We start from the raw sequence: 27,932 nt of genomic DNA on the forward strand, positions 1-27,932 counted from the left end.
AAAAATATTATTTATATATAAAATATTTATATATAATATAAATTATATATAAATCTATATACAGAATATACACAAAATATTTCTTAAATATATACAAGCATGTGTGTGTATTTATATATATATATATAATAATTATACACTGTACACCCACATATATTATGTAAACACAAACTTTTATTTTGGATGCGATTAATCGCGATTAATCGTTTTGACAGCCCTAGTCATAACATTACGCCTGCTGCACTCATGGTGCGACAGTGAAGTTTCCTGATTATTACGCAGGAATGAGAGTATAGTTCCTAGTCATATCAGCCTAGAAAATTGCAACTTTACATTTTCTGTCTGTCTTAGTGCACAATGTAACTATAGAAGAGTCAAGTTTTAAATAGGAAAAATATCGCAACACTTTGGTAATTTTTTTTGGGAGAAATGCTAATGGTTTTGTGCACTTCAATGATGTACGCTAAGCTATGCTAAAAGTGGTACCGCAAGAACTGGAGATCAGCTGATTGGATTCAAAAAAGGTAAAACTCAACAGTTTAACTCTGGGGGAGTTGTAAAATGAGCCTATTTCCAAAAAAAAAAGTGGAGTATCCCTTTAATGCTGGTTTGTTTCATACAATGACAGTGAATGGTGACCAGGGGCTGCGAGATCCCAAAAAAGACAAGGGTGCAATAAAATTGGTCCATATCACACAAGTTACAGTATATTCACAGTCTGTGTATAAATTATGAAGCCCTTAAATTACACTACCATTTAAACATCTGGGATCCGAATTTTTTATTTTAAAGAAATGAATATTTTTATTCAGCAAAGAATTGATCAAAACTTTCATTGGTAATTTCACAAAATATTTATTTTTCAAATAAATGCTGTTCTTTTGAATCCTGAAAATGTATCACTTTCCACAAAAAAATTAAGCAGGAAAATTGTTTTCAACATTGATAATAATTAGAAACGTTTTAAAATCTAACACAGTCTCATCCCAAGACGTCATATAACTGACGTCTTTTGACCATACGTCAACATCCGCCGTTTTAGGGTACCCTTTAACGTTGGTTACTTAACGATCCTGGGACGTCATACAACTGACGCTTTACCTTTAACATCAGTTACTGTAGGTGACGGGGTAGGTTTAGGTCTGGGGAAGGGTTAGGATCCGATAACGTCATCTAACCGACGTTAAAGGGTACCCTAAAACGGCGGATGTTGACGTATGGTCAAAAGACGTCCCAAGAGGTCAGTTATATGACGTCTTGGGATGAGACTGCGCTGTAAAATCAGTATATTAGAATGATTTCTGAAGGATCATGTGACGCTGAAGACTGGAGTAATGTTGAAAATTCCGTTTTGCATCACAGGAATAAATTACAGCTTAAAATATATAGAAAACAGTTGCTTAAATTGTAACAATATTTCAATTAGCGACCGTTAAAGAAGGAAGTTCTGTGTGAACCCACCATTCAAGCAATTGCAAATTCGAAAGGGAAAGTAAAATATACGTTTGGGCATTCATAAGCAGTTTAAAATCGAGGTGAAAAATTGAGAAAAACTCTAACAACACCCCCAACCCCAGTGTTGTCACACATCAATTTACAGGTGGGAAAATGTCCTCACTGCCACATCCCTACTTCTACTGACCTGATCCTCCTCTCTAGGCTCCGGGTGAGTCTCCACAATAACTGGCAGGTCATGGGGGGAATGGAAACCCTCTTGCACATCATCTAATGGTGGGTCTATCATCATGGTGGATGGGCAGCTTTCTGTTGGAAGCGCTCTTGTCTCGGATATATTGGGGCTTTGTTCAATAACAGCCACCAAATTATCATCCTCAAATGCTCTGAAATGTGCCGTCATTAAAAAAATGTTACAAAAACTATAACTCAATGAAAGGGATAGTTCATGCAAAAAAAGAAATTTCGGTCATTAAATACTCATGTCGTTCCAAACCCATTATACAATTAATAAATGCTCTCAACATAACTAACTTGTTATCATATGTCCTTTCCATCGCAAGGCGTTCCCCATGTCTGCAAGGCCCACCCATACACCTCAGAGCTATGAGGAAAAAAATTATATATACATTTTTTTATGCATTTGAAAAACTCATTCACTCATCACAGTTCTATGCTAGTATAGTGAGTATCAAGGTTTATTTTTATTATATTAAAGTCTCACCTGCTCTCCCTGTAGGCATAGCAGCAGGATCATTTGTCTGAACCAGAGAATAAAAGGCCATGGCAATGAAAATGAATGCCAAAGAAACACCTACTCCAACCACAATGGGAATGTCATGTTTCTCAATCACAGGCAACCAAGTCTGAGATTTCTCCTTTTCTCTGAAGAAAAGAGGGTCATGTGTTTTTTAAAAATCACAAATCAAACAAAGCATGAAACAAAGCATGATTCAGCAATTTTTCAGGAAAAATGTCAATAAAAGGAACTAAAATACCATCAAAATCTCTGATTCCACACTTTCTCTTGACAACGCTGAACTATAGTTTCAAGAATTCATAAATATATCTATGCTCATAAGATTAAAACCAAGAAAATGGTAAAAAAAAATCCTAAAATTGTTTTTTTTTTCATCCTGTGTACCACACAATATAAATTAATTAAAGTTTCAACTATTTAAGGATCTACATACATAGAAGTCTTGACTAAAACTAAATGTATTGTCATTCTGTCATGTTCAATAATAGTTTGTTAAGGTTGAAAGAAATAATACTTTTTGTTTCAAAGTTATTGACTTAACTATTAACTAAATGACTATTAGGGTGTATATATCATAATCTTACACTATAAAAAAAGACCAAAATAACTACTTTATTTATGAAATATTTTAGGGGGGAGGGGGTTCAGCTGATAAGCTGATAAATGAAGAAGCTAATTTGATATCCAACCTGTTATTATTGTCAGTGGTCTTCATAGGGGCCTGTGAGGTGTTTTTCTTGAGTGATTCAACTAGTTCTGTGTCATTTGTCACCGATGATTTCGTACCTCCAGACTGCTTAATGCTTTGACTCTTATTTGGATGCTGTTCCACAGTGAAGTTGTCCACATCCATTAAAGGTAAGCCTGGAGTCTGGGAAAAGCTCTGAATGTTTGTAATCTGAGAATATGAGTCTGCAGGCGAGGGGCTGTTTGTGATTGGATTCATTAATGGAGGTTTAGTGACCTGGTCCGTTGGTTGGATATGTGGATGTGTATCCTGCATAAAAGTCTCTTTGAGTTGGGGAGATGTTGTTGGTTTGACGGGCACAGCAGTTGGATTTTGTGTTTGAATAAGTTCTTTAATGTTATCATTACTTCCTATGCTAATGCCAGTTGGCTGCAGTGAAATCAACTCTGTAGTGTCTTGGGTAGATTCAAGATTCAAATATGTTGGTGAGTCCTCCACAAAAGCATTCAACACTGCAACAAATAAAGAAAATAAGAATGAGGAAAAAAACAACCCAACACACCAAACAAACAGAAAGAAAAAACTCCTTAACAGTGTTGTAGTCGAGACCACCTCACTCGAGTCGAGACCGAGACCAGAGAGAGTCGAGTCCGAGTCAAGACCGAGTCCACAGAGAGTCGAGTCCGAGACCAGAGACGGTCGAGTCCGAGTCGAGACCGAAACCAGTGAGGGTTGATTACCTAATTTACTTTCATTTACTTAGAGAAATCCTTTTTCTCAATTCCGAGTCCAAATGCACACGAGTCCATGACAAGACCAAGACCATTAAAATATGGTCTCGAGACCGAGTCCGAGACGAGTCCGAGTCTCGAGTACTACAACACTGCTCCTCAATGCCAGGGATTCTCAACTCTGGCCCTCAAGATCCAATTTTCTGCAGAGTCTAGCTCCAAACCTGATCAAACTCACCAGCCTCTAACCAAATATGGTCTTATTATTGGGAGAAATTTGGGTCTGTGACAATCTGATTTGTAATGCTGCCCGAATAACGGTAGATCCTTTGAGCGCTCCTGATGACACTGTGAAGTGATCAAGTATTCCAATATATACAAAAAGCTTTCATTAAATTCCTCCATCCTCCTTTTCTTTCCTTGCAGCCTTCCCTCACATCCTACAGGTGATGAAGTTGAGACTCCAGGAAAGGAAGTGAAGATGTACAAGAAGCACCCACAGTGTTACGTTTTTTTTTTTTTTTTTTTTTTGCTGGCTTTGCAGGCTTGCCTTCAAGTGGTTTTGCTCTATCTTTCTAGTACAACCTGATTAGACCTTGATTATTTTGTTCAGGTGTGTTTGATTAGGGTTGGAGCTAAACTGTCCAAGAAAGTGGACCTTGAGGGCCAGAGTTGAGTCCATTTTCTAAGCTAGGTTAATATCCTTACAAGATATCTTTGTATAAACTTCAGTTGTCCACTGAAGCGATTCTTTTATCTCTGTATTGTTCCGAATCTTTGAGCCATGGAAAAAGGAATTAGTAAATAGTTCTTGTTCACTCTCTGGAACCTGGAAGGTTAGAGAAACAAACAAATTCAGACCCATAATTGTTACAAGATGCATTTGTTGCAAGGTAATCTTTTAAATGCGCTTAACCATTGAAAATGGTGGAGAATGTTGATGAAAATGCCAAAGTACTTGCAAAACAATCACAGAGTCACAGTTACACAGTCACACATGTTATGAGGCTAATGTCACAGATGATTGATTGTACCAATATGATTCTGCATACTGCATTACTCACAGTGGTTATAATCATTTTACTCAGTGCTTCTTTATCACGTAGGACATCAGAGTCAGCTTTAAGTCAGAGCATTAGAATGATTAGATCAAACCGAGATTCAAACAGGAAACTGATGTACAGTATATTAACTGGTGGCATGAGAACTGTTAATAGTTAAGTTCTCGTGCCTTTTGCCCACCTGTTACAGTTATAATGGCGCTTCTTACATCCTGACCGACTCTGTTTTTGGCAGTGCAGTGGTACTCTCCTGAATCAGACTGGTGAATATTTGAGATGACTAAGGTCCCATTATCTGTAAAAATTACATTTAAAATTTTAAAAACAAGGGAAACCCTGCATCATATTAAACCACAGTCTGTTCCGTATGTAACACACCATCAATGCGTATCTGTTGTGGGAGTGAGACCAGAGACTTTGGATCAGACAGTTGTGAGTTTCGTATCAAAGCGGTTCTAATCCAAGTATATTTGACAGGAAAATCTCCTACGGCTTTACAAGGGAGTCTAACAGGAGATCCCTCTGAGACTGTGAGTGATGCAACGAAGGAAACAATGACTGGTTTCACTGAAAACAAGAAGAAATACAAAGTTAGATCAGGGGTGAATTCCAATCGGAAGTGCGCATCCCTTTTCCCTACTCACTCTGAAGGGCAGAGCCCTTGAAGAGGAGACGTAATTTCCTGTAGTGTTATCATGTCCATGAGCCCATTAGCTGTTCTTACAAGAGAAATGTATTATTGCTGTTAATATAATTGTTGCAAATATATAGAGTCATTTTAAAATTCGGTTTACACACTCACCTAAAAGATTATTAGGAACACCATACTAATACTGTGTTTGACCCCCTTTCGCCTTCAGAACTGCCTTAAATCTACGTGGCATTGATTCAACAAGGTGCTGAAAGCATTCTTTAGAAATGTTGGCCCATATTGATAGGATAGCATCTTGCAGTTGATGGAGATTTGTAGGATGCACATCCAGGGCACGAAGCTCCTGTTCCATCACATCCCAAAGATGCTTTGTTGGGTTGAGATCTGGTGACTGTAGGCACCATCTTAGTACAGTGAACTCATTGTCATGTTCAAGAAACCAAACTTGAACTGATTCAAGCTTTGTGACATGGTGCACAATTCTGCTGGAAGTAGCCATCAGAGGATGGGTACATGGTGGCCATTAAGGCATGGACATGGTCAGAAACAATGCTCAAACAATGACCAATTGGCACTAAGGGGCCTAAAGTGTGCCAAGAAAAACATCCCCCACACTGTTAAACCACCAGCAGCCTGCACAGTTTTAACAAGGCATGATGGATCCATGTTCTCATTCTGTTTACGCCAAATTCTGACTCTACCTTCTGAATGTCTCAACAGAAATCGAGACTCATCAGACCAGGCAACATTTTTCCAGTCTTCAACTGTCCAATTTTGGTGAGCTCTTGCAAATTTTAGCCTCTTTTTCTTATTTGTAGTGAAGATGAGTGGTGCCCGGTGGGGTCTTCTTCTGTTGTAGCCCATCCGCCTCAAGGTTGTGCGTGTTGTGGCTTCACAAATGCTTTGCTGCATACCTCGGTTGTAACAAGTGGTTATTTCAGTCAAAGTTGCTCTTCTATCAGCTTGAATCAGTCGGCCCATTCTCCTCTGACCTCTAGGCATTTTCACCCACAGGACTGCCGCACACTGGATGTTTTTCCCTTTTCACACCATTCTTTGTAAACCCTAGAAATGGTCGTGTGTCAAAATCCCAGTAACTGAGAAGATTGTGAAATACTCCAGCCCGTCTGGCACCAACAACCATGCCACGCTCAAAATTGCTTAAATCACCTTTCTTTCCCATTCTGACATTCAGTTTGGAGTTCAGGAGATTGTCTTGACCAGGACCACACCCCTAAATGCATAGAAGCAACGGCCATGTGATTGGTTGATTAGATAATTGCATTAATGTGTAATTGAACAGCTGTTCCTCATAATCATTTAGGTGAGTATATGCTTAATATGTATGTGTGTTCTGTCTCTGCTCTCAACTTTAAAACTTGCCATCTCTTGTTTGGACACTGTAAGCCGTCAGCACTAACCTACCTACTATTAAACTAATTTCTGACCTATGAAACCTATTTAACTTCATATGAAATGTATTACGTGGAAAACAAACAAAGCAAAACAAATGATTCTGTTTATACATTAACTCGACCTCTCCCACCCTCTAGCTTTTTAAAATGAATTGTAAGAATTTTCCACCCGGGACACATGACCATAAACCATAAATTTACTTCCTTGAAGTCACCATCGCAAACCCTTCATTAACGGACTTGTGGAAGCCCTTTATGAAGGGATTCAGGCGTTCTTTTGTTTAGAATTCCCCTAACAAATGGCATCCCCTTCACAAAGTGTCCTTTCAAGGGCACAAAAGCAGCTGTTTGGAACTTGGGCCAGTTGCCATTCTGTTGTAGTAAAGTCAAGACATCACAAATATCCTCTACAAAAAAAGAACTAAAGTGGTATTATAATAGAGTGACATATTAGTTGATAATACCATGGTACAAAAATGATTACCTTAATCACAGAGGTGCCCAGGGGTCAGAAAGTAAAAGTCCTGCCATATGTTTATTCCACACATGAACGCAACCTGCTGATTTCACTAATTATTTATCTCCTGGCTGAAAAACTGTGCTAATTAGCAAATCCAGGTGATCTTGAACAAAATACTGAGGAGGACTTTTACTTTCTGAACCTGGACTTTACAACTCTGCTTAAAAATAATGTTTTCACATCCTCTTATCTCAATGAATACCATTGAACATACCAAAAAAGTCTCCCTGCGGAGGGAATGGATATGTTTCGTCGAAGGAGTTTCCAACGAATTGGGATCACGCTAGGGAGATGAATTGTCTTAGAGTGAACTAAAACAAGCCAATGAACATTGGCATGCAGGACTTGCATTGCACACCAGACCTGTCCAGTTCTCCGCGAAGGTACAGCAAGCATGGTGAGATTTCTCCGTTCCCTCCTCAGGGAACAAACGTCATCATGCGTAACGGAGACGTTCCCTTTCGTTCAGGAACTCCTACGTCTCGTCAGAGAAGTTTCCAACGAATTGGGCTCCCTAATAAAATGCCATGGTGCTGGCCCCTTCCAGCGCCCAGGTTAGCTTTCCGCCAAAGCAGTTTCTTAGGTTTCTTTACGGCGGGAGATCACAAAGATTGTGGAAGTGCCGCCACACCAACACAGAGAGGTCTCGAGGAAACAGCAGACTCGTTGAGCGTGAAGATATATTGCAACCTTGAAGCTCATCCACTCAGAAGACACAACCGGTCGGCTCCGAAGCAAAAAGCATATTTCCGTGCACTCTATTCTGCTTTATACCTGCACTGGTATGGCAGGTGGGGCGCGGAATGCAAGCCTTGCATTCCAATGTTCATTGGCTCATTTTAGTTCAATCTAAGACTATTGTTCTCCCTAGTGTGATCCCAATTTGTTGGAAACTCCTCCGACGAGACATAGGATAGGGCTGCACGATTAATCGAATTTTAATCACGATCACGATTTTGGCTTCCCACGATCAAATTTGCGGGATCGAGCGATATTTAAAATGCGTCAATCCATTCACAGAACGCTCGGTATATCAAAGTTTTTTTGTTTTTTTTGCAAAGCCAATCTAGCGCTCCGTAAACCACTGTCTGATCACGTGCCTCCACGAGCTCCAGTGCGCAAGAGAGACCGAATCTGTGTCCCAATGTGAAGGCTGCATCCTCCGAAGGCTGTATTTAAAGGACGCTTGGCCGTATTTGAAGGCCGATTGTGTCTGCGCGCGAGCTACAGTGAACAAGAGAGACGAGTGTTCAAGCGCGCTCAAAAGTTCGCGAAGGATAGCATCCTCGAAATGAGGATCCTAGGATCCTTCCTTGACATTGAGAAACACCTCGAGTGTGTCTGTCTGCGTGCGAGCGACACGGAACGACAGCACGCGAGAGATACCGGTTGTGTCTGAGACTGAGTAACAGCGCGTGAGAGAGACCGAGTGTTAGCATTAGTAAATTGCATTAGTAAATTGGTGCATACACACTACATAGTAATATATAATTTCTATATCAGAGGCATGAAAGTTCGATTAATGGACTCCAATAATCAGAAGGCTAATACAAACATCTTGTTTTGAACTATTGTTTAATAAATAGAAATAATTCGACCACATAAACTTTCATATGGAGGATTAAATAGATTAAAATGTATGCAGTAAGATTTCACAACTAATCACTGACACATTTTACATTTCTTAAGTGTCAAATAACAAGGACTCTGAATTTCATGCATTAATCGAACTAGTGCATAGTTCTGCCTTGACATGTTCTCATTTGGTTACATTCTGTTATGGAATATTTGTTTTTTATTGATTGTATATTTTGGGCGTTTTATTCACATCCATTATTCAGGTACAATGCAAGTTTATAATATATATTTACACAAAGTAAAATGTAAAATAGTGCCCTGTTGAAGTTTTGCTACATTTTATTTATTGTTTTCTTTATTTTTCTTTATTCTTTAAAGAGATGCACTGAATTTTGGTGAATGGGAGCACCTGTTTTATTTTAATGCACATATACATTAGCAGGAATATAGCACAATATGGATGTGAAAGCAGTTATAATTAGCCTATGTGACAATAAAATTAGTTTTGGTTAAAATCAACAAATAATCGTGATAATTAATCATGATCTCAACATTGTTAAAAATAATCGTGATTATCATTTTGGCCCAAATCTTGCAGCCCTAACATAGGAGTTCCAGAACGAAAGGGAACATGTTAGTACTATGGAACTTTTTTTTTAGCATTCTTGTACTTTTTTGGCAAGGAAAATTTACCAGCAACTCGAAGAGTCATAGTTTTCTCATCGTGACCCAGTGCATTGGAGGCTGTGCATGTGTAATGTCCTTCATCATGCTTTCTCACTGATGAAATGTAGAGAGTTGTGTTTCTCAACCTGGGAACAAAATGAATTGACAAAGCACCACCCGGTAAACAAGAAGCACAATTATAGTTAATAAACTCTTCATGCAAAACTTACCCCATGATAATTTTGCCTCCAGTTTGGACAGACTGACCTAGCTTTAACCACTTGATTGAAGGAGCAGGGTGTCCTAACACTTGGCAGTGAATCGTCACTTCAGCTCCTACAGGAGACGTTATCACCGTTGGCCAGATAGTCACGGATGGAGGTTCTGAAATAAAGGCCACAGGCCAGATTGACCACGGAAAAGAATATAATAATGAAATGAACTTAGCAAACAATAAATGGAGATGTCAAAATTCACAAATTACTAGCCAATGTTTTATGGGTTTGTGAAACAGCCCTTTGGTTCATGATAGAACTACAGATATTTCAGAACATTGCGGGATGTGGATGTGAAAACAGATTTTTTTTTATTGTTGAATTTAATTTTATTATCTTATTTGTATAATCTGTATGTATGTTTTTTTCTTTTCTGTGAACGCACGCACACATGTATTTCTCTTCTGTAAAGCACTTTGTAAACACTGTTTTTAAATGTTACTTCAAAATTCCTAAAAACGTAATATATTTAATAATATAATTTCATTTTATATATGATTAATATTATAACAAATCAATTTAAATTAATTTAAAAACATTTTATAGTATATACAAAAATAGTATTAAAAAAAAGTATCATATCAATATCATATTGATTTGGCAGGTGGAACAATGCAACATGTATTGCATGAAGAGGTTCTTCTTTAAGACACACATGCGAATCTTTGCGAATTTATACATAATTTAAATGTCCATTATTAATAGAATGCACACTTAGCCTTTGCATGTTTCTTTATTGAATATTCGGGCTAATTTTGCTATTTGTTAAGGTATCAAGAGGAGTTTAGTACTCAGCTCCATTTACTGAATTTAAAAAATATTACAAAGTATTAAAAAGTACTAAAAGTCATTCTGCAGATTCTGTCTGGGCCTGATGGGTTCCCATAGACATAAAAGCACTTCCTGGTTTATATGTGAAGTGAAATGTTTATGATCTTATAGTTCAGAGTAAACCTTTCTCAGATAACATCTCTTTAGTTACTTTCACCTAGTTACTTCCACAAAGTCAAATAACTCCTTACCATGAACCTCCAGGAAGATTTCTTTCGAGGTAATAGCCCTTTTGAGAAGGGAATTAGATGCTCTGCAGAAATACCATCCACGGTCTGTCTCTTGTACACTGAAACACAGATACTCACAGTTAAAAAGATAATAAAGATATTGTACTATATTTTACATTTTTAATGTTTTAACTTATTACAAGATTAAATTTGCAGAAGGCATGCATAATTAAAATATACACAAACATGACAGTTCAGCCAAAGCAGAGTAAATCAAGGCTGTCCAATCCTGCTCCTGGAGGGCCACTGTACTGAATGAACTGCAGCAAACACATCTACCCAAAACACCTGTGGAAGTGCAGGTCTCCATTAGGATCAGCAGTATAATGCAGTCCTGGGTGGAGGAGTTTGTTGTTCTTAAACCAAGACACTTGTGCTTGAGGTCTGCTGTGAGGAGGCCTACAGGAGAGAGTCGCAGATTCACCCTTCCTCACTGTTAGGTTGGCAGGTTCAAGCATAAAGGTCCAATCCATAACTGCGTGAGAAAGGATGAAAAGGTATGCTAAATAGAGGACAGGTGTGAGCAGCTACCACCTGGAACGAAAGTAGACTCATCTGAAGTACCTGCAGGTAAGAGGTAGGCTGGTTGGGATTTCACTTTCTCCTTCTCATTGCGAGCTTCACAGAAATACAGCCCCTCATCTTCTGACAAAACTCTCCTAGGAAGAAGGTTTTCACACCTTTAATGCTTTCTGTTATACATATTAAATTCATCATGAAATCAAAATTGACCATTCTTATTTTTTAATATGGCAGTACTTTTTATAGGTAAAATGATTTATCCAAGCACATCATTATTGTTTTTAATTTATGTCGCCCAATAATCTTTAATCGGGACAACCTATCCGACATGAGATCAATGATCTCGATCGATGATCAATGATCAAGCGGTACAATCAAATTTCAATGGACAAAATCAAGTCCTGTCCTACATTTTTTCTTGTTTGAGAAGCCAGATACTCATATATATGTTTTACTAAGATATTTTAATCATATATATATATATATATATGTGTGTGTGTGTGTGTGTGTCACAATAGGGAAGAAAAGACTAACTTCCATTTCTTGACAATTTTAACAACAAAGGCTATTTTGTAGATATTCACTGGCATATAGGGCAGCGCGGGGCACAACCTAACGCAGGGTTAAATGTAACACGGACCGTTTACATAGTTCGTCAGGATCAAGCAGGTTGTCTTTCCGCTATTTTTCTCTTGCTACCAGAAGACGATCTCCCGCGAATTTCTGGAAAGTTTTGATCATATTTCGTGAAGATACTGGACAAAGAGTGTTTTGACACCATGAAAGTAATTTTTTTCATCATAGGTTTTTTTTGTTTTGTTTCTGAGTTGGGTGTATACGTTTCCAAATCTAACTTTATATTGCCTTAATCACTGTCTTGTTGGCTCAAACATAGCACCGTTTTGAAACATGTCAGTAATTCCTAGCGACTGTTAGCTAGGCTTAAAATATGTAATACACAGCATGGTTAGTTGTAACAGAGTGTTACAAACAAGCCGTCAAGTGTACAATGATAATCAAATGAAAACGGACCCGCGCAACTTTTCAGGTTTGAGTACATTTAACTTTGTTAGACTTTCACAAACAATGTTGGAATTTAAAATGTTTAAAATTTAGCATATGATATCTTGTTTATTTCTTAAAAATATGGCCCGTTATTAATGCAATAAACCCTTTAAAAAAAATTTAAGCTCATTATTATTACTGTTATTATTATTAATAATATAATTGTACATGCAGCTGCCACTTACAAATCTAATTTAATTGCAATTACAATATTTATAATTTTATTTATTATTATTTATTGCAAAACTATGCAGCCCTTTTCTATGTCTCTATCCATGATATTGATCCACAATAGAAGGATGATTGGATGAGGGATGGATGTATGGATATCTGTCTATACAGATGCACAATCAAACTACACAAATAAAATAGTACTGAATTATGTGTGTTACAACTAACCCCTCTGTCTGTTACAATTAACCCCGTATATGGGGTAAGTTGTAATATTTGCCCTTCTGTCACTTTCAGTGCAACTGTACGAAAATGGTAGGTCCTATAAAAAACGTTAAGTGGTCATTTGTAGCAGAGATGTGTATGTTGCTTGTGTAATTAATTAAGCCAAAACCAAAATGCGTTAGGTTGTGCCCCGCTCTCCCCTATTAATGATTTATTGATTAATGCTCATTTATTTCATTGAACTGTGTTTTATTAAAACTCTTTATTCTTGAAGAAATGCATATATTTTGATGTTTTAATTTTCACACTTATTGATTCATAATCTGCCTTAGAAGAAATCTTACTTGAAAATCAGCAGTTGTCCATCTTTCTGCAGATCCCATCTAGAAGAATTGGGTAATGGACGTCCATCCTTAAACCACTGCACTGTGGGAATGGGAAAGCCTTCAACAAAGCAGTGGAGTGCTGCTTCCTTTTCAACAGGTACAGTGACATTTTGTGGGCCCTCAATGACCTTTATGTCAACACCTGTGCAATAAAAAAAAAACAAATACACTAAGTATCAGGAATGCCAGATTTGTATAATGCAAAATATATCAAAGTTGTATGTCTTACCATGCACTGTCAGAGTTGCTGCATGACTCTCTTTGCTTATGTTCAGAAGAGGATTGTGGGTGACACAAATATATATTCCTTGGTCTGTTTTGGTGATGTTAGCCATGTGCAAGGTGCCTGAAGTCTTCCTTTGACTCCCTCCTCCATACTGTCCCTAGTGGTAGTATTTAGCAAAGAAATATTATTACACTTGTCATGAAGCCCTTTCCAGTTTCCCCTTTTGGTGACAAATCATCGAATCTGGCTGCATAAAAACCAATCTCTCTCCACGGATTTGTTGCACTTTCTTTGTGGAGTTTGTGTGCTAAATCATATAAATATTGACGTTCTGCACAATCTCTGAGATATGGGCTTCAAAGTTATCAGTTTGTGACTAGTCAGCTGGCATGTGTGATTGTAAATAGAATAAAACGTTAAAACCACACCCACAAACATTTTTAATCAAACAGCAATGCGCTTTGACTTTCCAAATTCTCATTGGTCAAGACGAAATCTTAACAGGAAATATATCACCAAACAATATATAATTTTGTAAAGGCTTATCGTATTTTAAAAGTATTTCAAAATTGTAACTGATTGTAAGTTATTTTATTGTGGCCGTAGTATAACAGTCTGTGACTGTGTAATTACTATAAAAGTGTTTTAGTTCTGTAGCAACCTGAATCTGGTTTCCTTTGGTGAGAACTCTGCCATTTTTCAACCATGAAATCTGAGCAGGAGGAGAACTATCACCAGAGACACACTGAAGAAACACATCATGTCCCTCTTCAGTTCTTATGGACTGAGGGTGAAAGAACACATCTTCCAGGCCTACAAACAAACAAACACAAAAATTACAATCTATAACCATTTGTGGTGGACACCTAGGTATCATCAGTCCTGTGTGTAACCACTAACATAATCTCTCTTATATAATTTATAATTTCAATAATTCATATTTTATACTAATGCAAGATACATACATGCTTTGCTGATCATGACAGTTGTCTGAATCTGTTTGTTCCCTCTCTTGGCACTGCACGAATAGTTTCCAAAGTCTTCCTCTTTTAAGTGCGGAAAGAAAAGTGAGCCATTGGTCATTTGATGAATCCTGCTGTCCAGACCACCAGTGTCTCTTTCCCATTTCACTGGTGGAGGAGCCTTTGGGCCAGAGTCAAACACTGTGCAGTGCAGCATCAGAGAGCTATTTAAAATCCCAACGCCATCTTCTGGTAAGATTGAAAATACTAAGCAAAAGATAAAAGTGTGCAAGGAAATAAATTAATATAAAAAGATGACGTTTATATAAAGAGAGTATAATATGATGATTTTTTTAGAGATCTGAAGTAAACATAATATGTACTAAGAATGTGTGTTATTACCTTGAGTAGCCATTTCTACCTTCTCTGAACACTGTTGTACACTGAGTCTATCGTTTATTTGTGATAACACAATGAAACATGCCAAATTGTACAGATATATATTTTTATATATATTATGAACACATGAAGAAAACAAGAGAGGACAATGAAATATTAATAGAATGGCTATGTAGCAGACAATATATGATTTTTTTCTACTGTGACCTTATTAGTTTTTCTAAAAATAGCTGTAGTTTGCCCTTTTTTGTTTCTTAACATTAAGCAATATTATTGATCTTCATGCATTGACACTATTATTTGAGAACTGAACTGAGCTGTATGATGACATCACTGATTTCTCCACAGAGAATAAATAAATAGAGAACTAATGATTTTTACAACGGAAATGGATCAACACTGAACTGGACAATAACACTATTTTCTTCTAGAGACAATTTTGTTCTTTTGGTACAGGCAAAACTAAATGTGTTGCATCCTTTCCCTGTAATCAAACAGGAAACATGATGAATTGAAATAATTTTGCCAGATAAATAACTTCACTAAGTTTGGTGTTTTGTGCTTCACTCATATTTCAAAATATTTTAAAAAATATATAAATATACAAATATTTTCCTCATAATTTGATGGTTCAAATAAGCTTGAAGGGTAATTAAAATAAAAAAAATAAACTCTTCACATGACTTTTGGCCACTACTGTATGTTTGGTGTGGTCAGTGTCACAATAATGCTTTTTCAGACCCTGCTTACTGTGGATTGATGAGCTGAAGTCATCAATGGTGCAATGCTTTTTCCAGTTTACACAAATTTAATTATCACTTTCATTTAATTTCCTTGAATTTCTTACAAAAAGCATACCTTGATGATCAACTTCAACATCATTTAACTCCAATACAACATATTTTCGTTGAAAAGTTTGCAGCCTCCTCTCTGGTGCCATCTTGTTACTCTTAGGTTAGGATGTCTCTGGCACTCTTGAATAATTTAGGGGCTGAAACCTAGTTTTGACACCTGGGAACCTTTATGAATCACGCTTTTTCTTAAGCTTAATTTTATTCTAAAGTTACTTTATGCATACGGCCCCTGGTTTATTGGGAAAACATTTTGTCTGTAAGTCAGCTGTTTGCAATAAACAAACTAAACAAAAGTAATTGAAATAGCTCAACACAACAAGGTTGTTTCAAGGGTTTTCACCAAATGTAACTAAAAATTATTTTAACAAATAAAACTTTTAATGACTTCTGCAGTCTCAATTATTCAACCCTCTAAATAGAAACCTTCACAACGGCACAACTCTACAAAACAGGTGTTGTCAAAAGCACACCTGATGCAACTAATCACAGGCCAGCAGCCATTCTGCCCTACAAAGCAAAAAGGCAGTAACTGCAGTTTTGGTAAAGCATTAATTATTACAATTTTCATGACATTCAAGGCATCCTTTGTTATTTGACAAAACATCTTATCTTAAATGCGTGTCGTTTTAGAGAAAAATGGTAGTCGTTTGTACAGTAACTGCAAAAAGCCCTAGCAAAAGTCATTTTTCTCAGTTCTGCACTCTGCGTAGTGCGTAGTTACTGCCTTTTTGCTTTGTAGGGCAGTATTGGCCCCCACCCCCTCTCTGTGGTAATTAAAAACCCATGGATTCTCGTAAAGAGTAGGGGTAACCTTCCTTGGCCAAATTCCATTCATTGGCCCTTACCAATCATGGCCACCTAAAAATCCCCATTAACTGAATTGGCTCGATCACTCTCTCTCTTTCTCTCTCCTCTCCTCTCCAACTAGCTGGTGTGTGTGGTGTGCACAAAGTACAACTGTCGCCGTTGCACGGGCTTCATTAGAAACACCAAATTTGCTTGAGCTAGAACATGTGAAATTCTGAACTGTTTGTTGACAGTCACGTTTTACTGCATGTTAGAAATATTATAAATCTGCACAAACAAGGAACAGGATACAAATAGAGAGTGAATGCACTAAATGCTCATGGAGATAGCGTTGAAAGCATAGTTCGCAAAAAAAAAAAGTTAAAGGAAAAGTGGTTCTACCTGGACAGGGCAGAAAAAGTAAGCTATCAACTGCTGCATCCACATTTCTGAGAAGGCAGGTTCAGAAAAACACGAGTGACTGCAAAAGACCTGCAGCAAAACTTAGTGGCAACAGGCTCTAAGGTTTCAGCTTGCACAATAATGCCTTGTTCACTACATGATTTTAAAACGTTGGGCTGAACTGTGAAGTTCACACTACATGACTTGCTCTCAGTGAAATCAGGAGTGTTCAAGTTGTTTCGCTGTTCACACACAACACAACGTGATTGAGCCACAACAGGAGGTAATTCACTACATGAGTTGACAACGCATGTATAGAGATACAACCACGATCGGATGATAAGAGCAAATCATTTTTGACTCTAATGAGAGCTCTTTCAGTACTATGGTACGGTCTAAATTCTGAAAATAATCAAATAAATAACGGGTTGACAACAACTCTGTCACCCAACGATTCTATCTTATCTACAAACCACATTTTGTCACAAAAAAACAGCAATAAAATGAACCAGAAATGACGTGAAACAGCACGTGCGCAAATACCCAGCAAAGAAGAGAACACTACACACGAATATGGACGTCAGACAGAAACTAGTGCTGCACACTGTTTGCGCGACGATCTGCTCTGAAAAAAAAGAAAAGAAAAAAAAAAGAAAAACTAAGATTTACCTGGTGTCCTCAACCCATGCGATGCTATGATTGGCTGTACTCATGACATCACTGAGGTTGAGTCGCGTGACGGCTCTGGATATCTAGCATGCTTGATATTTTTCTGGGCTCGGCGATGCGTCTGCGATCGTTTATGCTGCGTTGTTGGCTCTTTCATACTAACAGATTGGCAAGTGTTCATCGTCCGCTAATCACCCGCGATTTGCACGCGAAAACACCCTGACCTGTCGGCGAGCTAAACAATTTGCAAATCGGGCTTAAAGTCCTGTAGTGTGAACTTGGCTTAAGACGCATATGCTAAACGCATACCAGAACTCCATGATATACACCAACACCGACCCAAAACCACAAGAAAAGTCAGTTCCAATATGCTAAAAATCATATAAATAAGTCACAGAAGTTTTGGGATTATGTTCTGTGTAGCAATGAAACAAAACTGGGACCTTTCGGCCCTATTGGATCAGCGGTATGTCTGGAGGACAAAGAATGAAGCATATGCTGAAAAGAACCCCCTACCAACATTGAAAGCATTGGTGGTCCTCGGTGATGCTCTGGGGCTGCTTTGCAACCTCTTGCACTGGAAACCTGTAGCGTGTGGAAGGCGAAATGAATTCGTTGAAGTATCAGGAAATCCTAGGAGAAATCCTAGGTAAAGCCGTCAATGAGGAAGCTGAAACTTAGGTGTCATTGGACCTTCCAACAAGACAATGATCCCAAGCATACCTCAGATTTCAGCAAGGCTTGGTTGCAGAGGAAGTCCTGGAAGATTCTACAGTGGCCATCAATCACTTGACTTGAACCCCATAGAAAATCTCTGGTGGGATTTGAAGAAGGCAGTTGCAGCACATAAACCTAAGAATATAACAGGACTGGAGGCTAAGATTCCTCAGAAACGCTGCCAGAAGCTGGTGTCTGGTTACACCTCTCATTAGCAGCAGGTCATAACAGCAAAATGATGTTCTAAAGATGCTTGTCATGAAGGTGTTGAATAATTTTGAGACAGCAGAAGTCATTAAAAGTTGCATTTTCATTTAAATTTGGGGAAACCACTTGAGGCATTTGTTATTGTGAAACAAATGCAGCTATTTTAATTAATTTTCTTTGATTTCTTCATGAACAGAACCGGCGACAAAGGGCAGCCCTGCCGGAGTCCAACATGCACCGGGAAGAAGTCTGACTTACTACCGGCAATGCGAACCAAGCTCCTGCTTCGGTCATACAGGGACCGGACAGCCCTTAGCAAAGGACCCCGGACCCCGTATTCCCGGAGCACCCTCCACAGGCCGCCTCGGGGGATACAGTCGAATGCCTTCTCCAAATCCACAAAACACATGTGGACTGGTTGGGCAAACTCCCATGAACCCTCCAGCACCCTGTAGAGAGTATAGAGCTGGTCCAGTGTTCCACGGCCTGGACGAAAACCGCACTGTTCCTCCTGAATCCGAGGTTCCACTATCGGCCGTATTCTCCTCTCCAGTACCCAGGGAGGCTGAGAAGTGTGATCCCCCTATAGTTGGAACACACTCTCCGGTCCCCCTTCTTAAAAAGAGGAACCACCACCCCGGTCTGCCATCCCAGAGGCACTGTCTCCGACCGCCACGCGATGTTGCAGAGGTGTGTCAACCAAGACAGCCCCACAACATCCAGAGACTTGAGGTATTCGGGGCGGATCTCATCCACCCCCGGTGCCTTGCCACCAAGGAGTTTCTTGACTACCTCGGTGATCTCAGCTAGGGTGATGTACGAGTCCACCCCCAAGCCCTCAGCCTCTGCTTCCTCAATGAAAGACGTGACGGCGGGATTGAGGAGGTCCTCGAAGTATTCCTTCCACCGTCCGACGACATCCCCAGTCGAGGTCAACAGCCGCCCACCCCTACTGTAAACAGCATTGGTAGGGGACTGTTTCCCTCTGCTGAGGCGCCGGACAGTTTGCCAGAATCTCTTCGAGGCCAGCCGATAGTCCTTCTCCATGGCCTCACCGAACTCCTCCCAGGCCCGAGTTTTTGCCTCCACGACCACCCGGGCCGCTGTCCGCTTGGCCTGCCGGTACCTGTCAGCTGCCTCCGGAGTCCCACGAGCCAACCAGGCCCGATAGGACTCCTTCTTCAGCTTGACGGCATCCTTTACTTCCGGTGTCCACCACCGGGTTCGAGGATTGCCGCCTCGACAGGCACCGGAGACCTTACGGCCACAGCTCTGAGCAGCCGCTTCGACAATGGAGGTGGAGAACATGGTCCACTCAGACTCAATATCTCCAGCCTCCCTCGGGATCTGGTCGTAGCTCTGCCGGAGGTGAGAGTTGAAAATCTTTCTGACAGGAGATTCAGCCAAACGTTCCCAGCGAACCCTTACAGTACGCTTGGGTCTGCCGAGTCTGTCCAGCCTCCTCCCCCGCCATCGGATCCAACTCACCACCAGGTGGTGATCAGTTGACAGCTCCGCCCCTCTCTTCACCCGAGTGTCCAAGACATACGGCCGCAGGTCAGATGAAACGACCACAAAGTCGATCATCGACCTACGACCTAGGATGTCCTGGTGCCACGTGCACTGGTGGACACCCTTATGCTTGAACATGGTGTTCGTTATGGACAAACTGTAACTAGCACAGAAGTCCAATAACTGAACACCACTCGGGTTCAGGTCGGGGGGGTCGTTCCTCCCAATCACGCCCCTCCAGGCGTCACTGTCGTTGCCCACGTGAGCGTTGAAGTCCCTCAGTAGAACAACGGAGTCCCCAGTCGAGGCACTTTCCAGCACTCCTCCCAGAGACCCCAAGAAGGCCGGGTACTCTGCACTGCCGTTTGGCGACGTAGACACACACGACAGTGAGAGACCTATCCCCGACCCGTAGGCGCAGGAAAACGACCCTCTCGTTCACCGGGGTAAACTCCAACACATGGCGGCTGAGCTGGGGAGCTATAAGCAAACCTACACCAGCCCGCCGCCTCTCACCATGGGCAACTCCAGAGTGGTGAAGAGTCCATCCTCTCTCAAGTGTGGTTCCAGAGCCCAAGCCATGCGTAGAGGTGATCCCGACTATCTCTAGTCGGAACCTCTCAACCTCACGCACAATCTCAGGCTCCTTCCCCGCCAGTGAGGTGACGTTCCACATCCCTAAGGCTAGATTCCGTGTCCAGAGATCGGGTCGCCGAGGCCCCTGCCTTCGACTGCCGCCCAATCCTCTCTGCACCGGCCCCTTACGGCTCCTCCTGCAGGTGGTGAGCCCACGGGAAGATGGTCCCACGTCGCTTCTTCAGGCTGAGCCCGGCCGGACCCCGTGGGGAGAGGTCCGGCCACCAGGCGCTCGCATACGAGCCCCAACCCCGGGCCTGGCTCCAGGGTGGGGCCCCGGCTGCGCCATACCGGGCGTCGTCACGGTCCTTGAGTATAACTCTGCCATAAGGGGTTTTTGAACCGCTCTTAGTCTGACCCGTCGCCTAGGACCTGTTTGCCTTGGGAGACCCTACCACGGGCATATAGCCCCAGACAACATAGCTCCTAGGGTCATTCAGGTACTCAAACCTCTCCACCACGTTAAGGTGGCAGTTCAAGGAGGGGCAATAAAAAGTTCAATTTTTATGGACAGAATTTCTAGGCGCAGCCAGGGGCCGGAGGGTGTCAGGTTTGGGGACTACTCGATTTCGTCTCTGCTCTTTGCGGATGATGTTGTCGTGTTGGCCCCTTCATACCAGGACCTTCAGCATGCACTGGGACGGTTTGCAGCCGAGTGTGAAGCGGCTGGGATGAGAATCAGCACCTCCAAATCCGAGGCCATGGTCCTCAGCCGGAAAAGGGTGGCTTGCCCACTTCAGGTTGGTGGAGAGATCCTTCCTCAAGTGGAAGAGTTTAAGTATCTTGGGGTTTTGTTCACGAGTGAGGGAAGGATGGAACGGGAGATTGACAGACGGATCGGTGCAGCTTCAGCAGTAATGCGGTCGATGTACCGGTCTGTTGTGGTGAAGAAGGAGCTGAGCCGTAAGGCAAAGCTCTCGATTTACCGGTCAATCTACGTTCCTACTCTCACCTATGGTCATGAGCTTTGGGTCATGACCGAAAGGACAAGATCCCGGATACAGGCGGCCGAAATGAGCTTTCTCCGCAGAGTGGCTGGACGATCCCTTAGAGATAGGGTGAGAAGCTCGGTCACTCGTGAGGAGCTCAGAGTAGAGCCGCTACTCCTCCACATCGAGAGGGGTCAGTTGAGGTGGCTTGGGCATCTGTTCCGGATGCCTCCTGGACGCCTTCCTGGGGAGGTGTTCCGGGCACGTCCCACTGGGCGGAGGCCCCGGGGAAGACCTAGGACACGCTGGAGAGACTATGTCTCCCGGCTGGCCTGGGAACGCCTCGGCATCCCCCCAGAAGAGCTGGAGGAAGTGTCTAGGGAGAGGGAAGTCTGGGCATCTCTGCTTAGACTGCTGCCCCCGCGACCCGGCCCTGGATGAGCGGAAGAAGATGAATGTATGTATATGTATGTATGATTTGTTCATTGCAAACAGATGAAAGTCGGTAATTTTTGCAAATAAACCTAATTCACAGTATGGGGGTTGATTGAATATTTTCGATTACAACTGTATATCTTGTTATCTTTATCATTGTCTTGCTATGTCGTCCATACTGTTTAATCTTTTTTTTTTCAACACACAACCATTATAATCATCAGACATACATGCAAATGCATTTGGAAATAGGCAAGCTTGTTTCCGAATGCCCTAAGTAAAGATACACTATGTAAACCCAGCCATTATAATCACAATGAAAGCATCCAAACTTAAACTTAAAAATAAAATAAAATAGGCTTTAAATAGGCAAATGATTAAGATTCTTGGATTGTTATTGCAGTGATTACTATGTTTCTAACATGTTTAATGTTTGGCAACAATTCTTCTAAACCTAAATGATGGAGAGGGGAGCTTTTCATTTTAAACCACCATGTTGGAAGACACATCATGGCCATATGGCAATATCAAGATTCATCAGGCTCAAAATGTGGAATACTGTTTGGGAGGAAGCAAGAAGAACGTTTTTCACACATGAATTGGCATCTCTTTGATATGTGCTGAAGTAGGCTTTACAGAGTGCTTGCATCTTGCTTTGTCAATACAAGACCTTGAGCAAAAATGTATGCACCTCTACATTTAAATAAATGTTGTGATGCATCAAATGTTACTGTGCATATTTTTGGTCAAGATCTTGTATTGACAATTGACAATGCAAGAGTACTCTGTAAAGTATAACATGGTTTGACATGTCTTCCTACTTTAAGAGGTGAAAAGCTACACACTCCATCGATTAGGGTTAGAAGAACAGTTGCCAAACATACAAAATGTTTTAAATATACCCAGAAAACATGGTAACATGTTTTACCTAATTTGCTCTAATCTACTTGGTTTAGGGATGGGCCCATATGATTTTAGCAAGTCTTTTGAAAAATGGTTGAAAAACACCAATTTTAGTTTGAAAATGTGCACTAATTGGTATACGTCCATTTTGGTTTTGCATGTGCACTTCTTAGTAAATGGTAAATGGTAAATGGACTGCATTTATATAGCGCTTTTATAGACCTAATGGCCACCAAAGCGCTTTACATTTTTGCCTCACATTCACCCATTCACACACTCATTCATACACCGACGGCGGTGTCAGCCATGCAAGGCGCCATCCAGCACGTCGGGAGCAGCTGGGGTTAGGTGTCTTGCTCATGGACACCTCGACACTTGGTCAGGTGGAACCGAGGATTGAACCACCAACCTTTCGGTTTGTAGACAACCCACATGAACCACTGAGCCATTATTAGAGAGAAAACACAGGTACTGTACATCATACAGAAGTCCTTTGTTTGACATGCATGACCCAACTACAAACAATGGTGCATATATATCTTATTTCTGGTTTTTACATTCTTGTTATTTGCATTTGATTTATTGTTACTCAATCTATTAAGATTATTTATTCATTAATGATTAATTAGGATATAATTAATTAAAGTGTTGAAATAAACCACTCAGATAGCAAGGTGCCATTGATACAATGTGGTGTTTTCATCCAAACCATAATTTTTACTGAGATTCCAATTTCAAAGTTTGATTTATGTTGAATCAACATTGACATTTTGATGAAAGCCAAGAGCAAAAATGGGTGACGTCAACATTGAACTAATATTGATTTGTAGCTGATGATCATGGGTTGGTGCTTATTATTTCCCTTGTGTTTTATTTAATTGAGAAGGCTGAAGCTCAAGAGCATTATACATTTGCTCAAAAGTCAACATATATTCTGCACCCCTTTCAAATATGTAAAATAATTTTAAATCTTCGTTTAAATGAACCATAAATGTCACATTTGTTTTATTTACAATAACTTTTATAGAGACTTTTATAAGATTTATAAAAAAAAATATATGTTTGTAATTAATTTTACAAATTTAAATACAGATCTCTTAAGTGTACACTGGCTAGAATAAATAAACAAATAGTTGAAGTAATGCTTGAGTGAGGAGGGATATATTTTAATTTATAAATACACATTCCTTCAATCTCCTCCATCCTCATTGTTTAATGTTTATACCCTTTTCTTGCATGCTAGGTTGGAATTAGGATATAAGGAAAGGAAACAAAAGAGAGACTCGATGATGCACATTAGTTTCATTGTGAAGTACCCAATTTGTTTTTTTATTAAGAGAAAAACACAGATGCATCCTGTCCAATATTGATATCTTGTTTGATGAAGTGATAAAAGAAACTAAATAAAAATTGAAGTTAAACAGCCCCGCCTCCTCACTAAGATTAAAGTTTTTTTCTTTGCCTTACTCAGAGTTGCTCTCAGATCGGTCCCGAATCGCTCTTAAAGGTATAATATATGGAATTTGTAATAAAATATACAAAACTTGCACAGTGTGATATTTCCTGCAGTTGTGTACTTACAATATCCCAAAAGTCTCCAAAGATTTTTTATTTCAGAGAAATTCCAATTTTAAATAAGTGGCCGTCCCGGAAAAAAAATTTGCCTGTCAATGACGCAATATCCGTGCTTTCCTCGGTTTCTGTTCATACCATAGACGGTTCATACTGCCATAGGGCCATAGCCAAGACCTAACCATGGCGACAGACGTGGACAACTGCATAATGCGTAAAGTTTAGCTGCACGCTGTTGTTGTTTCGTCCAATCATTATGAACCATGGCAAGCAGACTTTGGGACAAAAAATGAGAACTAAAATGAGGATCAATATCGGTGTGATGTTTTCGAGATGCCGAGAGCTCCACGTCTGCGACTAACTTGGAGCAACACCGCTCTTGCATATACTTTACAGGTGAGCAAATGTACATAAAACAAAAGGATGTCATGATGCAACTGTCAATAATATCACTTATATAGGCCTATATGACATGACAGATCAATCATTATGCATATGTTGATTTACCTCAAAAACTATCGAGTGATGTTATGCTGATGAAAATTCATAGCTGAATTGCTCTTTGTGCTTTGGTAATACTTTTTATCACTTGTGTTTTGATCAATATTATGGCAGTGCAATTAAATACAATCAGATAGGTGTTGTTAAACAATATTTAGCCATTACTTGCAAATGTTTGTTCAAAGAGTGTGATTGGTTTGAACACGTGAAAGAACACGGCATTAACCATAAATGCGTAAAACTGCGCAGCCCTAACCCAGCAAATCATTTGACAAATAGCAAATATCATTTGACAATAGGATATAGCATAATTTCACATTCCTTGCAGTTAATTCATTATGGCGACATATTGCGATGAGACGTAGGCTACAGGTAATACAAAAACAAATAAATTACCTCATCTCATCTGTGATCATTATTCAGTAATTCCATAACATCTCTCTGGATGGTAAAAACGACATCTACCATTATTCAACTCTCCCTCATAGCGTCATCAAGCTTCGCCTTTGTTGTTGTTGGTAACTCCGCCCTCTTGTGGTGAAAAATTCCTACATATTTTACCTTGAAGCTAAGACTAAATAAAGAGTTTTTTGAGAGGATTCTTAGAATCTGTATGAATACAGGCCCTAATCTCTAGAAGCCCATGACCATGAATATTAAACTTTATATGTTTTGTATAGCAAATGATCCTGTGGTCAATTGATTACAGATTGACCACAGGATCAGCTCCCTCCTACTTCCACTCATTACTACAGTACAAGTCTACATCCCTACCAGAAGCCTATGATCAGTCAATGAGCGACGGCTTGTGGTACCATCACAGAGAGCCTCAAAATTACTCTCCAGAACTCACGGTACCATGCTGGTGGAATGATCTCCCCACCCTCATCCGGAATGCAGAATCCCTGTCAGCATTTAAAAGACAACTGAGAACTCTTCTCTTCTGTGAGCACTTAACATAATTTAAAAAAAAAAACTTTCTTTTTCCTTTAAATCCTTGCTTATGCCTTATGCTACTCCTCCGAGCAATGTCTGAACTTTGTATTTTGAGCACTTCTTGCGTTGTTTTTGCATCTTCACGATGACTCGCTTGGTGTAGTCCTCGCTTTGGATAAAAGCGTCTGCTAAATGACTATGTAATGTAAATGTAAATGTTTCTGTTACTCTTTGCATTTACTCCAAGGCCTTCAGTAGGAGGAGTTAAGGCTGAGGAGGATGAATATTTATGCAAATGAGAAGCACACCATTGGTGACATTGATCATACATGAGTTGCAGTCCACAGCACAGTAACTTCTTGACAATGACATAAGATTTGATTTTATCCTGTATCTCCTGCTTGTAGCTTTATCAGGTAAACATTCATACCTGAAACAGTATCAGTAACTGTTCATGGTAAAACTCAAAATCAAAGACATTTGAAGAGTTCAGATGCAAAAGCCTCTAAGTGCCATTTGAAATTTTCTTCTAAAATGACCATTTTTATCAAACTTGTATATTTAAGTTCAGTAATTTCACTTAAATGACAACTAATAGGTAATCTTCATTGCCATTTAAGTGAAATTACTGAACTTAAATATACAAGCTTGATAAAAATGATCATTTTAGAAGAAAATTTCAAATGGCACTTAGAGGCTTTTGCATCTGAACTCTTCATTTGCATGTGATATTTAAAGAGATTAATTGGTATGCATTAGGTAAATCTGCAGCTTTAATGAAATTGATTGCTTTCATTGAAAATAATTAAGCTGTTCTTACTCAGAACACTTGTTACCTGCTACAAATAGTTTCTTGGTAAATTAGTGTCAACTGTCAACATAAGTCCTGCGTATTATAGCCCTTCCATTTACAAATGTTTATTGCACAAAATGTAAAATATGTTGAAGCACTAATATATTTTAGATTTAAAAAAATACAACTAAAATCTAAAACTAAAATCTTGTTCTCAATAACTGTCTGTGTATTCATAAATTGTAAAAAGTAAATGTTATTAGTTGAATGCTCTTATGTGTGACTGTATGTAGTACAGGTTTGTATGAGAATTTAATTGACTTGCTTTTAAGTGATATCATGCTTGAACTGTTGCTCCACTTTTAACAATAATGACTTCACAGTGGTCAAAGAGGCATAAATTAAAATCAATGATTAAGTCTACAGAGTCAGAAACACTACAACAATATAATGAAACCAATAAACAGAATTCTGTCACAAGAAAACCGTGTTGAAGCAGAAAAAGATTATGTTGAGTACTCTAAAGTTGTTAGAGAGTCAGCTGGTTTAGATTGTAATGATTGAGTCACTGAGTTCCACTGAGTTCTGTTGCATCCAACATATGGCGTCACCTGACGCCAAAGGATGAGAATGTGTTGTAATGACACAGTCAGCTCATCAGACTTTGACTCTGATACTGAATCAGAAGCTCAGACGAGTGAGTTTCCTTTAAGGAGTTTGTGATATTGGGCCTCTACCTTCTCACTCACTTGCTGCATTCAGTGCATTTAAGTAGTTTGTGAATGTTTCATTCAGAATTGTCCACTGATGCCAGGACAGTTCCATCTACCATAAAGATGGAAGGTGGGGACTGGGGAGTATTATCATTTTGGCTTGGCAAAGGGGATAGTGTCCCCCTTGTCAATGTTTGAAAAGCTTAATCCTGTCTGAACAATTGCAAACAGTTCAATTACAGTTCAATTTAGATGGGCTTCCACTTTTCAAAAGCTGTACACTTCAGTTTGGGCCAATTCTTGCCATTGTCAATTGTGACTACCAAACATCACTTCCTCGTTGGCCTTTACTGTGGTATGTAAAAACCCAAGTGCATATTTGAGTTCTTAAAGCCATTTATTGATGATTTAGCTGATGTTCTTATGCTATGCGTGGTATTGTATACAATGGTTGAAACGTATTGGTACAAGTATACTCTTTTGTGTGTGGTGCCCCGGCCAGAGCCGTGGTTAAAATTACAAAATCTCACAATGGCTACTCAGGCTGTG

The 27,932-nt window shown here is 39.8% G+C and overlaps 1 protein-coding gene across 3 annotated transcripts in view; it reads right to left on the reverse strand.

Moving 5' to 3' along the window:
- Window positions 1-27,932, reverse strand: part of LOC120477492 (uncharacterized) — a 70,732-nt gene that overhangs the window by 2,670 nt on the left and 40,130 nt on the right. For 2 of the 3 annotated variants that reach the window (XM_089130037.1, XM_089130036.1), the window contains exons 3-19: window positions 14,423-14,686; window positions 14,119-14,270; window positions 13,461-13,614; window positions 13,190-13,373; window positions 11,427-11,521; window positions 11,151-11,337; window positions 10,824-10,921; window positions 9,757-9,910; window positions 9,554-9,672; window positions 5,074-5,262; window positions 4,877-4,990; window positions 4,699-4,754; window positions 4,343-4,463; window positions 2,905-3,415; window positions 2,180-2,340; window positions 1,990-2,059; window positions 1,643-1,841 (exon numbers count right to left, since the gene is read on the reverse strand). In XM_089130037.1, the coding sequence (XP_088986163.1) occupies window positions 1,643-1,841; window positions 1,990-2,059; window positions 2,180-2,340; window positions 2,905-3,415; window positions 4,343-4,463; window positions 4,699-4,754; window positions 4,877-4,990; window positions 5,074-5,262; window positions 9,554-9,672; window positions 9,757-9,910; window positions 10,824-10,921; window positions 11,151-11,337; window positions 11,427-11,521; window positions 13,190-13,373; window positions 13,461-13,614; window positions 14,119-14,270; window positions 14,423-14,686 (2,828 nt within the window). The remainder of the gene's footprint in view (window positions 1-1,642; window positions 1,842-1,989; window positions 2,060-2,179; window positions 2,341-2,904; window positions 3,416-4,342; window positions 4,464-4,698; window positions 4,755-4,876; window positions 4,991-5,073; window positions 5,263-9,553; window positions 9,673-9,756; window positions 9,911-10,823; window positions 10,922-11,150; window positions 11,338-11,426; window positions 11,522-13,189; window positions 13,374-13,460; window positions 13,615-14,118; window positions 14,271-14,422; window positions 14,687-27,932) is intronic. The other variant, XM_089130038.1, reaches the window with a different exon arrangement.

The sequence above is a fragment of the Pimephales promelas genome, chromosome 4 (genome assembly GCF_988280905.1).
Source record: "Pimephales promelas chromosome 4, fPimPro1.hap1.1, whole genome shotgun sequence".
Classification (NCBI taxonomy): domain Eukaryota; kingdom Metazoa; phylum Chordata; class Actinopteri; order Cypriniformes; family Leuciscidae; genus Pimephales; species Pimephales promelas.